Source organism: Parambassis ranga, chromosome 22 (genome assembly GCF_900634625.1).
Source record: "Parambassis ranga chromosome 22, fParRan2.1, whole genome shotgun sequence".
NCBI classification, from domain to species: Eukaryota; Metazoa; Chordata; class Actinopteri; family Ambassidae; genus Parambassis; species Parambassis ranga.
The window spans coordinates 3,951,436-3,967,721 of record NC_041042.1 but is presented as its reverse complement, the minus strand read 5'-3'; the positions used below and the strand labels follow the sequence as shown (position 1 = coordinate 3,967,721).

Sequence of the window (16,286 nt, the reverse complement as noted above, 5' to 3'; positions counted from 1 at the left end):
CCCACTGTATACACCTGTCAATCACAGACAAACACAAATAAGATGCACCAAAAGGCTACACAAATGATACTTCTTCCTCCCTCACACCCTCACTCCTGTGCACCAGCCCATGTGTTCCAATTAACTTTATTGCATTAGTAACATATATTATTGCCACAATTTAACGTTTATTCCTATCAGTGATGTTACATATGTTCTTGCTGTTGTAAAGAATATCAGCTTTGACATAATTAAAAAAGGTTAGTGTGAATATAAAAGAGTAAATGTTTCAACCCATGCTGAGGTCATCTTTGGCCTTTTATGAGAATTATATAGTAACAGCTCTTAACCCAAAGTCCATCTAGATCTAGTCATCTGTGTATGTGGCACCCTTTGTGCTTCAGTTGCAAGGCTGAGGCTGATCACACAGCAGAAGAATTTCTGCATTTGCCATCCTTGCTTTATTTGACATAGAACAGCTCAGCAGAAGATCATTAATAACATATGGACAGAATTCAGTTGGATTTAGACTTAAGCGGGTGCCTGTTTACACAAGTCAGCTGAGGGCTGATTATTATTTGTGATGGTACCATCTTTCTTCATAATCCTGGTATATAAACAAGTCAGGTTTTCCCCCTTACTCACAATTGGACAGACTTTTCTGTCAATCATATGACAATGCCTGCCTGCAGGCCAATCAGTATTGCGCTTTGGCACTTCTAGGCACAGGAAGGGGAATTCAGGGTTTATGCATACAGCCCTGCAAGTATCTGTGGAGGTTACCTAAAGTGCACTGGGGCTCTGCTGCCGGCTCCGTTTGAGGGCCTTAACGAGGGACTCAAGGGATGAATGGAGCATTTTAGTCAGAGTGTGTGTGCGCGCATGCACATGGAAGCATTTTTCTAGGCATGTGAATCTGTGAGTGCGTGTGTGTGTGTGTGTGTATGTGCACTAGGGCAGGATCAGTGGAGTAAATCCACACTTGAAAGAGTAGCTCAATCAAGCTCTCCCACCCTTCGCTCTCTCTCCTTCTCTCTCTCTGTGCCTCTCTCATCTTGCCGATGTTTCCCTGCTCCCAGTTCATGTCGAGTTGAAGAGTTCACAGGACTAAGGAGCAAAAGAGCAATACTGGGGGCAAGGAGGTACAAACATGCACCTTTAACATTCTCCATTAGAGCTGTTTTTTTTGGCTTCACGTCATCTGACAGGGTGTCACAACAGTCAGTATGATTGGATAACATAAAGAAAATGTGTTCACAACAATATATCAGAACAAATCTTCAGAACACAAAGAAAAAACAACAGCAGAACATTTTGGCTAAACAGTTCTCAACATTCAATACAATAAATAAAAAAATCTCTCTCACTCTAAGCCAGACTGTGTGAGTTTCACTTAATAATTAAGTACAGTGCTTCCTATGCCAGACATCCTGACATCTAACCCCAATCAAGTCAAACGTGTTTATCCTGGGTCTTTGCTGCCTTTTTTCGGCTGGGCTCTGCTCAATGACAAGTAAATCCTTTCCCTCGAAAGGGAATAAAAAGCATGACCTCATTTTGTTTCATGTGCGATGCAATAAAGGCAATTTTACGCTTTCAAACATGGAGAAGATGCCCTTCATTAGAACAGTACATACTCAGTGTGTCCATACTTTAATCCCATTTAGTTTAGCATGATAAAGGACATTACTGCCAACCAGTTCTACATCCACTTGTAACATGTAGGCAAGCGTGCAATGACAAAAATACAGTATCCTCGGGGGTTCATGGGGAGATAACGCACCAACACAACATAATAGATGCTTATTCCTTTATTATTTCTACCGATATTTTGATTCAAACTTTAACCTAGTGTATTTCTCTCATCCATATAAACATTTTCCAAAATATCATCCCTAGCAAACATAACTGACAAATGACTCAAGTAATAACCTTTAACATTTGACATATACAGTATGCACAATAGGGATGCATCTCCCTTTTATATTATTATAAAATAAGAAAGGCCATATTACTCCTGAAGAATCAAAGCATTTATATGTAAATTTAATAGGCTCAAGAAAACAGGCAGCAGGCAATGTGTGTATCTAATGGAAGGATCTTTTCATTAAGTTCAGTGAACAAAGATGCCTTCCCTGAAGGAAAAATAGCCTTTGGTGGACCGCATTTGGTCATTAATTAGCTCTCTAAAACTCTTATTTGAATTAAGGGGGAGTGAAACTTTGTGCGCAAGATTTCATTAGTGCCTCAAAAAAGCTAGAAGCTGCTATCTTGTGTTTGAAAAATAAAAGAGCTTCTCTTTCACCCACTCAACATTTCAGGTACGGAATTACCAGACCGTCTTTAATGTACTTGTCAGGCCACAGAGCACACAGAGATTTCTAGAAAAGTGAGGAAGCTATTTCTGTGGCACTCCATTCAGATGAATTTTAGCTGCAGAGAGCTGTCATTGACTTAAAAGGGTTTTTTGTTCTGTATGTGTTGACACATGTACTAACAGTGACTCATTCTGCATGACTGTTTAGAATGTTGTCGCTTCTAGATATGGCTACATCCTCAGGTTTTGGTGCACACACACATATTTGTGTGTGTGTGTGTCTACATTTAGTGTGTCAACATCCTTTGTGTAAAGAGATGTGAACCACTCCTGCACTCAGAAACAAAACAAGTGCCTGCAGAAATGACAGACAGCCTGACAAAAAGACAAGCAGTCCTAAAACAAGGGGACATGAATTGAAGTGTTTTCCACACTGTCAAACAGGGTTCAGGCCCTCTTGGAGACATACAGTATAGAAATACTATACAAGACAGGAAATGCATGATGGCACATGTCTGATGTTGCTTTAAAATGAACGGAGCAAAATCTGTCCAGAAGTTTTTCTAAGTAAATAACAGAGTATCTGCTTGTTTTAGACACCAATACCAATTTGTAAGATGTAAAATGCAGAATGTGCTAAAGTCATTCCAAGTGTATTAGCAGCAACACAAGCCAGAGGAGAGAAGAGATATGAAGCCTAGCATGCACCCCATTACTGAATGTAATGACAGGCTATTCAGAAAAATTACAAGCTGAAAAATTGTAATGCTATTACATCAGGAGTAAAACAACCTTGTTGCATCTGTTTCTCACCATGACAAAACTGTACTGATATAATTGAATATACAAGAGAAATCGGCTCAATAGTCTTACAGTTCAAGTGATGCTATACACCTTCTTTAACCTTGCACGCCCTGCATTGGCCGGCCCTGTTTTTCTGTAGACCACTAAGCCATGAGCGTTGCCACCTGGTGGCAAACCCAGCCCTACAGCTGCCCTGTCCACCTGGTCATCACAGTGATACAACACAGCATGCCAGAAAACTACCAGCGACCGTCACCAGTGGCACAGTGCATAAGGAAGTCTGGACAGAAGGGAAGCGGAGATGAAATGTGGCAGTCACAGGAGGCGTGTGCAGATAGTTATGTTTTCCACTCCACTGGAAGTATAGCCAACCTGTTCCCCTGGTCTATATATGGAAGTAAACAGGATGCTAACAGTGGGGTAGAAGTGGTATGCCATATGTAGCCCCATTATCCTGTTGTTTTGACTAAGATACATGGAAAAGCTACCCTTAGCACTCTTGAATCAGAGCTGAGAGCACATCCTCCATTTTCTTGTTTGAGTACACTAAAAATCTTATCAAGCCATAAGCTGCTCCCAACATAGGCACAACAAATACATGCAAGCTTGTGTATAGTATGTACTCACAGCAGGTACAAGGAGCTTCTTGACCTCCTCCACCGCTCTCCTCATCTTGATCTCAGCTCTGGCCTGTGTGTCCTCCACTGTGATCAGAACATGAAGGTCTTCATTTAGGTGTTCCCAGTTTGGCTTCCCTCTGTTCTGCTCCTCCTGGACAGAGAAATACAGAGAATGAGAGAGATGCTTAGTGAATGTGGCAGTGTGGGTGTGTTAGAGCACCAGTGCAGTAACACAGTATATCAGAGGAAGCGGAGGCGAGAGACAGGCATACACAGAGGACGATGTGGCCCTGTGAAGGAAAGCAGAATGACAGGACTGGCCCTTTAGTCAGCTATTTAGCTTCAACTTTGAAAGGACACCCTTCTTTAATAGATCTCTCGCTTCACACAGACCAAGATGACAGCTAGCCCTGCAGCAATTAATATCGGTGAAAGATGGATTGGTTGCAGGGATCAGAGAGAGATGGATGCAGATTTTTAAACCAGCCTAAAAGAAAGTAACGTAAAAGTAAAGTATTGTGGAACTGAGTAGGCACACAAAAGTATGCCTGTCTTGAACATGCATCTATAGAAAATAGTGTCCAGGCAACAATAGCTCTCAGAGCTGTTTTCCTTCCTATAAAAGGCAGCACCAAAGTACTCACAGGCTCCCAAACTGAAGCACTAGCAGAACCTGAAAGCCAAAATGGCCTGTATTCAGAACCAACCATCACTGCTAGATAGCCTTTCACCACAGTTAAATGGGGAGCTGTTTCAAGATTTGAGCTGGAGTGGCTAAGGTTTGAAAACGCTTCATGTTTTCTGCTGCCCTCATGAAAAGCCCAGTCATACCCAAATCTTCTGTGAAAATTGAATACGTAGAGACAAATATAAAGAAGCCTCACGTTTGCAGATTAAAAAAAAAAAGTGCTCTTCTATTATCATAGGTACTTTCCTCCTTCTTCTTGTTGCCCCGCTGACAGTAAATGTAGTGAGGAGACACTGAGAGCTCTCTAAAAAGCTTTTGAGGTTGTATCGCATGTCACTGTACAACCATGAAAGCCAGCAGTTTGAAAGCTGACTACTTCCCCCTGAGGTGAGGAGTTGAGGTCTAGGCTGTCTGAAAAAAAAAACACAACCTCAGCTTCTCTGATGTGTGACACCACACTAAAACATCAAAACAAATGTTCAACTTTTAATGTTGAAGACAAAACAGGATGGTAAAAATGAATTGAAAGGAGGTCAAAGTCTTGAGCAGTCAACTGCATCCTATCCTGCTGTTGGTGCGGGTTTGTACAGATTGTTGATGAATACTATGCCGTTAACTCCCACCCATACAACCCACCTCAACTTCAGATCACTGCTCATCTGAGAGTAGTGAGTTACTGTGTCTAATTACAAACAATGCATTGTGGTGCTCTGCATGGGGTCCACCTGACACGATTTCAATCCACTCAACCGTCACCACAGAGTGAGAGGGAGCATGCGCACACACACACACACAGAGCTTAGAGCTTGAGCTGAGTGCCACCCACCTGCTTTCTACTCCACAGAGAGCTGTTGCCATGGCACTGCTCTTTACAACACACACACACACAGAGAAGAAAGTTCAATATTCCATTCTCGTTTTCCCCTTTTCCACACATGGGTGGGGGTGGAGGGGCTAGTTTCAGCAGTCAGGCCATTATTTCACCATGGCTGTTTGCTTATGGGCTGTTAGGGGACATGAGGACTAGAAGGTGAGTCAGCAATTTCTAAAGGGGATAAGACAGACAGACAGATTCTGTATGCAGGACACATTACAAAAACACATGGTGGGCACATAAATGTACATATACTGACAGACTGTTGCAGTAGTTGGACCTAAAAAGATTAGTTGCTTGTGTTGGTGTGAATGTGCATGCCAGCACAGATCCTGATTTGGTAAGGCTTGTAAGTCTGATAGATCTGGGAAAAGTGCACACACAGACACACATCCATGCATGCATGCACACCCACACACCTCGCACCAGCATGACTGCCTGTGAACAAGGTCACTGTGTGCCCTCTGAGAGAAAGTGACAGCATGACAAACAGGAGGAAGACTGGAGGGGGAGGCCGAGTGGGAGGGTGAGAAACCAGAGGGGAGGTAAGGCGAGAGCTAACTGGAATACTGGGAAGGCTGCTGAATATCCATGCTGGCCAACATCAAATGCCATGGCAATAACCACATAACAGAGGGCAATGAGCTTTTTGGAAAAATATGTAGCATGAATAAATAGCACGGGTACTGACTCTAAAAGCAACGTCAAGATCAGAGAGAAACGCTGACTTTCATCGTCTGCACAGCACCTGTTTGTCTGGTGGAATTCACAACACTCAGTTTGAACCCAATAAAACTTAGTCCTCCGATCTCAAAATATGGCTAGCACCACATGCAAAAAAGTTAAAAATAAAACAGCGCTGTACTTTCAATCTGACTGCCCCCCCCCCCTCTCCCCCCTCTTTTTCATAGTATACTTTAAAATAAACAACAGTAGTAATTCAACCAACTTTCATGATACGTTTTTGATCATATTATAGTCAGGTACACAACACTGGTAAGAGTTTGTGAGTGTAACATTGTGCACAATTGCAGTCTTAATTCCAGTCTTCAGTGCTGTGGCTGGAGGTCAGTCTTTTCCTAATATACCACCTAGCTGTACCAGTAGGAATTTGGACAATGTGGTGTTACAGTTCTGTCCCAGCAATGTTGCACTTTAACAAGTCATAAATGACTACCTACAATGTCGCAACTCCACTGCACTGACAGCCTCTTTGCCTTTGATTCTGAAGGACTTTCCAGTTAAGGTCAATGCAACTGAGACTCAGTGCCAGCAGACCAAACACGTGCAGCAAAGAGCTGCAAAGACAAGAAAGGACAGGCTATAGAAGAATAACAAATCCAGCAATAGAAAAATATAAAATTAAATGGGTTTTCAATTAAGACATAAAAACATAAATGCTAATATTGGCTCAACAAAATGCTGCTGAGACTAGAAATCCAGCTCACAGACAGCTATGGGAGCACAGAAGACACAGATACAGAACAGCTGTCTAAACGAAATATTTTAAAGCAATTATAAGACCAATGGACTTTAAAGTCTTAAGAAAAAAAGCAACAAGCTTGTATTTGCACTTGGTCAGGAGTTAAGAGATAAAATTGAAACAAAGCAAGTGGACTGAACTGCAGCTACAACACGCTAATCGAATTTACTGTCAATGTCACCTCTTGGTTCTAAGCAGTTCTACTGCTGCAATCCTGCCTATTGGCTGGCAGAAGTTGATGGTTAAACTGGAGGCTTATTCTGCCAGTGAGCGTGCTGATACCACAGTTTTAGCCATTATGTGTCTGGACAATCAGCAAAAACACAAATCAAATTTCTCCAGGTGAAAATCTGAAAGGACATTTAATGTGGCTCTGAATAAACAGCTGTCTACTGCACTAAGTGTAACCTCACAGTGTGTGCTGACCAAAATGGAATAAGTAATTGTTTAAGCAAAAAGGAATGGAAATCTGTGTTCTGTCTGTCAATACCTGCAAACGGCTCTCGTTTTGCATCAAGCATAAAACACTGTCGCAATATAATAGTCCATTTTTTAACTGTCAGGGCAATAACTAGAAGACTGGAAGTTACATGTGATTTTGTCTAACTCAACAAATGTGTCAACAAAGACCTTTCCCAGAGGATCTGTACAGAGGAATGTACAGACACTCACAGACAACTAATGTTTGGTCTTGTTTGAGGTGAGTGTGAAGTGCAGTCTAAGGACAGGTTTTTATCCTGTGTTAGACTCCTCCTGTCTCCTTCTATTTGAGCTGAAACACACATACACAGTCACATTTAGTGATTACAATGTGCCTACATGGATAAATAATTGATATATAGGGTACTTCTACTGGATCACCGCGTACTGTATTAATTACAGTATGTATAGACATATCAGTTTGTTGCAACCGATTTTTTTTGGCTTGTATTTCCAGTCTCCTGGGAGGTCATAATATCTTTGCCTAGTGTTGCCATAAAACAATATTATAAATAAATCCAGGTGACTCTCCCCCACTATCCCAGTGACAGGCAAAATCTGTAAGTGTATGTTTTTGTCTTTTTTTTTTTAAATCGAGAGCCGATAGCTGATAGAAATCAGAGCATACCTATAATGCAGAGCTTAGGTTTGGGAATGTGAGGTGTACATGTGAACAAAACAACTAAAAGACAAATATAATGGCAATTACAACATCCCAGATTATAAGCATTTGTTCATTTGTTTTCAATCCTCTTTTCATCTTTTATTCCACTTGATGTGCTTTTCTTCTCTCACCATTATTGTTCCCTGTTTTATTTTCCTGCTTCTCTCTCTCTCTCTCTCTCTCTCTCTCTCTCTTTCTCTCTGCAAGACTTTCTCCCACTGCGTAGCTCCAGTGAGCCGTCTCCCCGTCAGGCAGTGCAGCCCAAGAGGGAGTAACCAGCTGAATTATTGAGAGCATAAAAATGCTGCCGCTAATGGATCCTGAATAAACACACTGGCTAAGCTGCTGCCGTGGCATCCTCTGCTGCCACAGGGCATCAAGCTGAAAATACTGAGGTTGAGGATGCAGTGGCGAGAGGCTGCCGCTCTGGTTTTGTCTGTGTGCTGTGACACACTTCCTAAGCTTTTGAGTCCAGCAAGCAAAACTCAGTTATTCTTGTGATTTATGGATGCAGTATAAAACGAGCCTTCTCCTGCTTAACCCAATGTTACCGTCTACTCCAGCGTGCTCTAAAGTAAATGATAGTGACAGGGATTGGAGATGTAATGTGGCAATGAAAAACAATTGGAATGTTACAGTGTGCAAAACAACAACAAATACCTCCTATCTTCAAAACACTGAGTAAAGGAATGATCCTGGTTGTCTGTATTTTGTGTAAATGTTTAACTATCTTGGGCCTTTGTTAGCATAGTAATTGCACAGGGCCTTTGACAGGTCCCGTCGAAGCACCACAAAGAAAAACAACCAGGCACACGTCATTAAGTTTTAAGATAGTAAGAGATTATGAAGTTAATCATAGATTCATGTAATGAGCTGAGACGAACTTTAGGAGTGAGTGAGTGAGTGAGTGTGTGGGTTTGTACATGCATGAGTGTGCTCACTCCCATTTAACTACTTCTGGATCTAATTCCAAGGAAAGAGCCACAGCAGAGCATCTTCATCTTGTTCTGAGATAATGAACACACTCCAAGGGAAATGAGGAGAAGAGTTAGAAATTAAAATACGAACAGAAGCACCATAAAAAGAAAGAGGAAAGGACAGAAACGCTGGGCCCTGCAGCGTACTACAGCTTCTAAGATTATGACTCAGCTGAAAATCTGTGCATGTCTGTGTGTGCTTTATCTGTTCCGCTACTGCACATTTTTATTACGTTGCAGTGTGAGAATTTGGGCAGAAAAGGTTCCTCCCATGTGCGGAGGGTTGAAAGACTCAGATTTATGTAAATGCATTGTAATATAGCACCACTGCCTGGCAAATCTGAGCAACAAAGAGAGAAAAGATTTATCTCTAAAAAGGTGTCACTAAAATGTGGGGAAAAAATAAACAACAAAAAAAGGCCCATGGGTGCACAGACGTATCACATACCACAATTTTAAAAATTGTCTTCACAGTAACTTCAACGTGGATCATTAAATCTGATCTGCTACACTTTAACTCCCTGTTGGAGAGAATTGCTGCAACAACTACAGCATACAATATTTAGCCTTTCATTGTTCAAATATCTTGGTTTATATATATATATATATATATATATATATATATATATATATGGGGCAAGTTAAGGTCAAGGCGTGATTTCTTCATGCCTTAGATGTGCACACTTGTGCGCACACACATGCACACACCCCTTTATGTCTCCAACCTCAGCTCCAGGTCCAGGTCCAGAAATAGAGGCTGCCTCTGGCTTTTGGCACTGAGCTTTACTACTGCGTCCTGTACTTTCCACTGAACAGCGTTTTGCAAACAGCACTATCAGATGTCAAAATGCAGCCACCAGGCATCAACTCTGTGTGTGTGTGTGTGTGTGTCTCTGCCTCATATTTCTACAGGCTTGGTGCAAAGTTTTTGTGTGGCCGCCATACTGGCAAATTTCACAGCATTGTGTGACACTGCAAGACAGATAATAAATCATCGTGGAGAGGACGAGAGATGCGAGATTTGGTGTACACTGTTTTTTGTAAAATGTGAAAAACTCGTGAGAAGAGTAAATTTCATGAAGCATACTGGGCATGTTGCCACGCCGATGAATAAACGTACCTTCTTCTTGTCTCTCATAGAGCTCTTCCCTCGCACCATGATTTTGCATCCCGTCTCTGCTTCCAACTGTTTGGCTGTAAGTCCTCGGGGGCCAAGGATTCTCCCCACAAAGTTATACTGCAGATACACAGAAAGAAACACAACATTAATACCATAATGGAACCCTTATAAAGCAATGCATACATATATCCAGTGCAAAGAACAGTTTTTTCCCCACCAGCCACCAGCCTTTCCTTTACAGCTCTTTTCACACATTTAACCTATGGCATAGCTGGTGATTTTCTCTCCTCGCCATAGTGACAGCACAATCACAAGACGGAGTAGGGTTGACTTGCCGCTACTTCATCCATCCCCACAGATGTCAAAATATTCTCAAACACAAAAATAGTGTATTAACTACACTGAATTAGTCTGGGTGGGAATAACAGGAAGGAAACAGTGGAAAGTGGAGTGGGTCTTGAGGGGGGAAGTGTGTAGTGAGTGAAGTAGAGTGCTTCAATTTTCTTATCAAGACCCCTTTCTCTGGTGAGTGGCTTTAGAGCTTTGTACCAAAAGAAATTATATTTACCAACATAATCCTTCCCACATGAGACTGGTTTCCAGGATAAAGAAAATGTGTTAAAATAATCCAGCACAATTTTCATTCAAAATAAAAACAGGAGTAAAATCATGCATAAAGAGGTAAACCACCAGGTAGAGAGCAGAAAAAAAATCTACTGGAAAAAAAAGGCAACTTTCTGCTTTAATGGAAAGCTTTCTTTGACAATCAGAAGCAGAACTATTCATCTCTTGAGCAGTTAAAATGAGCTTGACACACTTGTATTAAATTCTTAAACATAGTCACATCTGCTTACGCACTTCACCGCACCAATGCCTCTGCAAAATCCAAAAGGCCATCAGGAAAGTCACATTTAATTACAGAGGGATTACAAATTTAACACGATGTTAGCGTATTTCCCCTAAACAGTACAAACAAAACACCAGACTGTTGTTTTTCTTGTCCCTGTCTGTAGCTACGCCTGCATCCCTGGTCTTTCTCTAACAGGAAAGACACACCCTGTGGCTGGAGAAATGCTGGAGTCGCTACGGATGATCATAGCATGTGGCTACGCAGGCTTAAAGCATGTATTTTTCCCCATCACAGGGCAAATGTCTGTTCAGTTAATCACAAAAGATGGTGCAGGGGCAACATTTTTGGAGTGTGTGTGTGCTAACTGAAGGATCTGAGGACACCTGTCCTCGAAGGTCAGCCACCAACAAAGTATGGTGGCTTGCTTCTACGTAAACACACACAGCCTTAAGGAACAGAAGAGAGAGCTGTCTGTCTGCATCATAGTACACGCGGCAGACAAGGCTGAACCCATGGCTCTGAGCGTTATAGTGGAACTCCTACACGGCACACGCGCGGCTTCTAACCCATTAAACTGAAGCTACAGTGACAATACACAAGATGCTGTTACATAGCTTACTCTGCTAGCAACTGCAGTGTAAATTTTTTTTTTTAAGCAGACACATAAAATTTACATTTATCTGTAGATTTCTCTGCAGATATGGTGTGACAGCTCCCATCAGCCTCACCGGCTACAAAACCTTCTATCAGTCCAAATCCCATTAGATTTACAAACCATGAATATATTAAATGCTTACAGTACATGAATTACAAAATAAGCCCTAAAAATATAACAGATTAGAGAAAGGGTCTGAGGTGTAGGCTAGTTAAAAACCCCAAAATTATAAAAGAAAGGGCGTGTAATATCTTATTATCTAATGCAATTCTCCCTCTGACAGTTAAATGTGGTTACTGTAGCCACGAACATAGTGATGACAATTGCATGTGACGGAACAGTAGCCTGGGGTAGGAAAGCAAAAAGAAACAAAGATTAGTTAATGATGATGCCACAGAGTCGTAGAACATCTTGCTTTTCCACTACTTGGAGAGAGCTATCGTGAGCAAGAACTGCCAAAACTGCCACCACACTTGAGAAGCTTCCCCACCAAGCTCACTACTCCGTCTAAGAGGTCGCTCATAGATAAAAAGAAGCGTGTGTGGAGGCTTACATACAAACACACACAATAACAAGAAGTGCATGTGTACAAGCTCACCCACAGAGCAGGTGCAGCATCTAGCCTAGCAGTCACTCGTCAACATCACTCAAAGAAATCTTCAACGCAAACATCAAATGACTGTCTCTGCTTTTGAGTGTCTCTCCACAGTCTGGAGATGTACCAAGAAAATACACAGGTGCAATAAATAAAAATAAGCCCAGATTATCTCAATAAGTCAATGAAAATCATTGTTTTTTTTAACACTTTTTGTTTCTTCTACACTGGGGGACTTATCTCCTGGATGTTGATATGCTATCAGAAAAAAAAGACAACCTCTCAATTTAAAGCAACTGGAATGTGGGGACAATAGACAGCTGGCTGGATGAGTTAACAGAATGGTACAGAGCTATCAAGTCTGCCAGGGACATCTCTCAGTAGAGCCAGAGGAGTAGGATGGATACTGTGCCCTCCCTGCCAACTACACTATCCGCTCTTGTTAAACTATCAGGCCTCCTCCACACCTACTAAAAAAAGAGTTTTCATCTTGTGTATCCCTGCTGTTAAATCAACTGCACTGGTTACACAGACTGATGTCTTGAAAAATGTAACGTCTGGGAAGCGGTGAGACTTCTGGCTGGTTTTCTGAAACTTAGGATCGTATCAAGCAGACACTAGTGACAGGGAAGATTCATTCAATTCTGATTACAATTAACAGCTAAATTCCTCTCTTGCCTAATATACAGCAAGAGGTTTTGAGGCACTGGGATCTGTATTGGACTTTTCTTTGTTTGAGTCTTATTTTATCTTAGTTTTCCAAACAAACATAAAAATACAAAGACTTATGGTATGCAAACAGACATGTGCAACACAAAAACACACACACTTTGATACACACAAAGCCCCCTTCAGGACAAGGGCTTACAATGACATTAAAGGGCCTTTGTTTAGTTTCAGTTATCGCTACTCCACAGGCGGGTTATGTTGTGAGCATCTATGTCTCTGTGTGTGTTTGTATAACAGAATATATAGTGAACTCTTGCAGACACCCTCGGCACCCTGAGCTGATAGTCACATGGGTTTGTGTGCATGGGTTTGTTTTTTTTTGTATGAACAACTGAGAAACAGCAGTTCCACCAACAATGCTCACAGAAGCAGAACAATTGTGCCTTTGACGGTGTTTGTTTTGGTGGTGGGGAGACAGGAAATGAGATCATGCTGAGGGCTCTGGCTGTGTGCGTGGAAGGCTTATCGAAGAGCAAGGCCAGGCCAGGACAAGAATACCAATCGCCTATTAGTCAGTCTTGCTGGGCTTATGGAAATGAGCAATAGTTGATTCAGTGCAATGTATCAATGCAAAGTGGAATCTGGTTATGCCAGGCACCATCAACTCGCTCTGGCTCTTAATCTCCCACCATCTTTTCACTATCTTGACTCTGAAAACAGAGCAGGCTTCCTTTTCCTCTTTGTCTTTACACCCAGGATTCTTGCCTTTCCTTATTTTGCTTATCCATCATCCCCCTGTAGTGCATGAGCCTCTCAGAGCACAAATCAATGTCTCTCTTTTTACTACACAAAACCTCCCCAGCCACCAGCCAGCTGCCTGCCTTTAATCACTTGTTCATCTTTGGACGGAAATGTTCCATGATTCAATTAATCCTTTGCATTTGCCTTTGCATTGTGGTCCCCACAACCGGCACACACACCGGCCTCATCTTCACGTTAAAGACAGGATGGAAGGAACATGACATTAGTGAGTAACCTACAGCAGCGTGCATGCTTAGGAGGGACAAAAGACGTGAGACCAGGGCAATGAAGGAGTGAAAATTAGACTTAGATTCCACTTGTGACATTTTCGCCTTAAAGCCCCATAGACTTCAAAGCGCTCTATTCAGCACATCCAGCATTTAGTGCCTAATCCATTGCTCCTTTGATAATTCTGTTTGGGTTTATTTTGGGGTTGCAGGCAGAGTGGAAGTGAAGCAGAGTGGGGATAGATAGATGGAAAGCGTAAAGACTGATGTCGGGTAGAAGTTTGGGAGAAGTGAGCGTAAGAAGCACAGAGCAAAGTTTGTGAACTTCTAGATAAGCGAGCAGTTGAACGAGAAAAAAAAATGATTGTGAATGTGCTGATACTGACACAGCAACAGCATCTGGTGTTGAAGCTTCCTCCACCTCTAAAACTCCAGTGCTCATTTATATTTACAATTATCTCTTACTCAGATATTGTTTTACTCAAAAGCATACATTCAAATGTCAGTGGATGCATGCAAACAGACAAAAGCTGACACTACATCCTCAGTGCAGCCTTAGATCCCTGTGTGGTCAACCAGCTTCCTTTGTCCTTTAATCTCACTTTTCACCTCTACACCTCTCAGCATAGTGATGCAGATAGACAGGCTGAGGCAGCAAACACACTATACACTTTGTTTGCTGGCATTAATGCAGTTATAAACACACATTTAACACCTTATAATATTGCCCTTTATCATATTAACTGACTACAACAAACACAGTTCTCTGTTTAAATTATCTTTGTAATTACCTCCTTATCAAAATAGCTAACCAGAAAACCATCCGTTCATCAAATTATCATCATCATGCATGGCTGGCCGGCTGCAGTTATCAAAATCCTCCACTCTGCTGCTCTATCGGTGAGGTGAGATGAGGTGTGGGGCGGTACATTTTCAGGACTGGTAATGACTTAAGGGGGTCAGAAGGATATCAGGAGCTGGCATGATAAGTGATGACACCCTCATGGGAACGAGCTTAATGACTCTCCCTGTGCAGGGAACTGGCTGGTTTGGCTGGGCAATTTTACTGCAGTGAAACAGAGAGGGCCAGGACATTCTGTCTGTTCAAACCACTAGAGTGTCTTTTTTTTTTTTTGGTAGTCACAAATCTTCTTGTGTAACAGAGAGGCATTATGACGCATTGAAGCAAAATGTTCGGGTATGTATAAAACAAAGGAAAAAAATGCGTACCCCTGAAACTAACATTTAAAAACATATTTATTGTGTACTCACTTTTATTATTTGTTTTTATTTGTGTTGTCAATTCTGCAATTAAATAAGTTTTGAGTTCAGTTACATTACAATCCTCTCTCTCTCTCTCCAATAAACAATAAAATCCAGCCTTGATGAAGTCATTTGCACAGTGCCATTTGCCAGATTTTCTAAACTTATAACTAAAAATATGGATTTTCCAGGGGACTGATGATCTAATGACTGGGACAGATGAGGGGAAACTGGGATGGGAGTTTGTAAGCTAAACAACACAAAGTGCCAATGACAACCCCATAAATACTGCCACAGAAAGCAACTGCAGAAACGTTTAGACTGTTGTTTTTAAAGTAGGTGTTCATTCTCTTCTCATGGATGTCTGCAAGCTGACAGTCCTGTTTACCAGTTGCTCAAGAGCTTACGTCTAACCAAAGGTCTTGTTTCACAGTGTCAGCACAGCAGAGGGGGCTTCCGTGTGTGGCCGTTTTCAGTTCTAGGCATTTCTCACCACTGTGTGCCCTGCACACAACCTACCTGCGCATTTCACAGTAAGCAAATACAAACACATAAGGAATAAAGTGGAGACAGAGACGCACTTAAAAGACATGTCACACATCCTATCAGGTGCCTGAAGGTCAACGGAAATGACATGCTGAGCTGTCAGTCAGCTGCCTATCAATGTGTACGTGAGTGTGTGCTCGGGAGAGGAGCGGGAGCCACAGATAGCATTTAATTGAAGGTTGAAGTTATCAGATAGCCTGCGACTCAGCTGTCAGTCAAGATGCAGTCACCACGGTGACGCTTCACAGTGTTCTGCACCGCTGACGACATCAGGAAATGGCTGACATTGAAGAATGGCGAGGGGGCGGGTAGACAGACGGAATGATAGAGATACAGGCATATACACACACACACACACACACAGTTATACAGACAGATGTGGTGCACACAGGCCAGAGGAGACACACACTTAAGGGAATTAGAGGTGGAGCGTGCTGGCAGAGCAAGTTATTTTGGTAGAATTGACATGCAGTACTGCACCAGGCACCAGTACAATCTAATTATCTACTTGTGAAACTTGAGCAGGGGACACATAGGTGATCCAACAGAGAAAGCCCTGTTGAGTAAACATGACCTGGGCCTAAGTATATGCAAAAGTCAAACCGGAATTATTCATGAAAACTAGGAAGAGGGAACGGAGATGGAGAAATGGTAAAAAAATGATAGCAATGTTT

The 16,286-nt window shown here is 41.9% G+C and overlaps 1 protein-coding gene across 6 annotated transcripts in view; it reads right to left on the bottom strand.

The window, feature by feature from the left end:
* Nucleotides 1-16,286, bottom strand: part of qkia (QKI, KH domain containing, RNA binding a) — a 58,950-nt gene that overhangs the window by 19,226 nt on the left and 23,438 nt on the right. For all 6 annotated transcript variants that reach the window (XM_028394677.1, XM_028394680.1, XM_028394676.1 and 3 more), the window contains exons 3-4: nt 10,007-10,123; nt 3,728-3,871 (exon numbers count right to left, since the gene is read on the bottom strand). In XM_028394677.1, the coding sequence (XP_028250478.1) occupies nt 3,728-3,871; nt 10,007-10,123 (261 nt within the window). The remainder of the gene's footprint in view (nt 1-3,727; nt 3,872-10,006; nt 10,124-16,286) is intronic.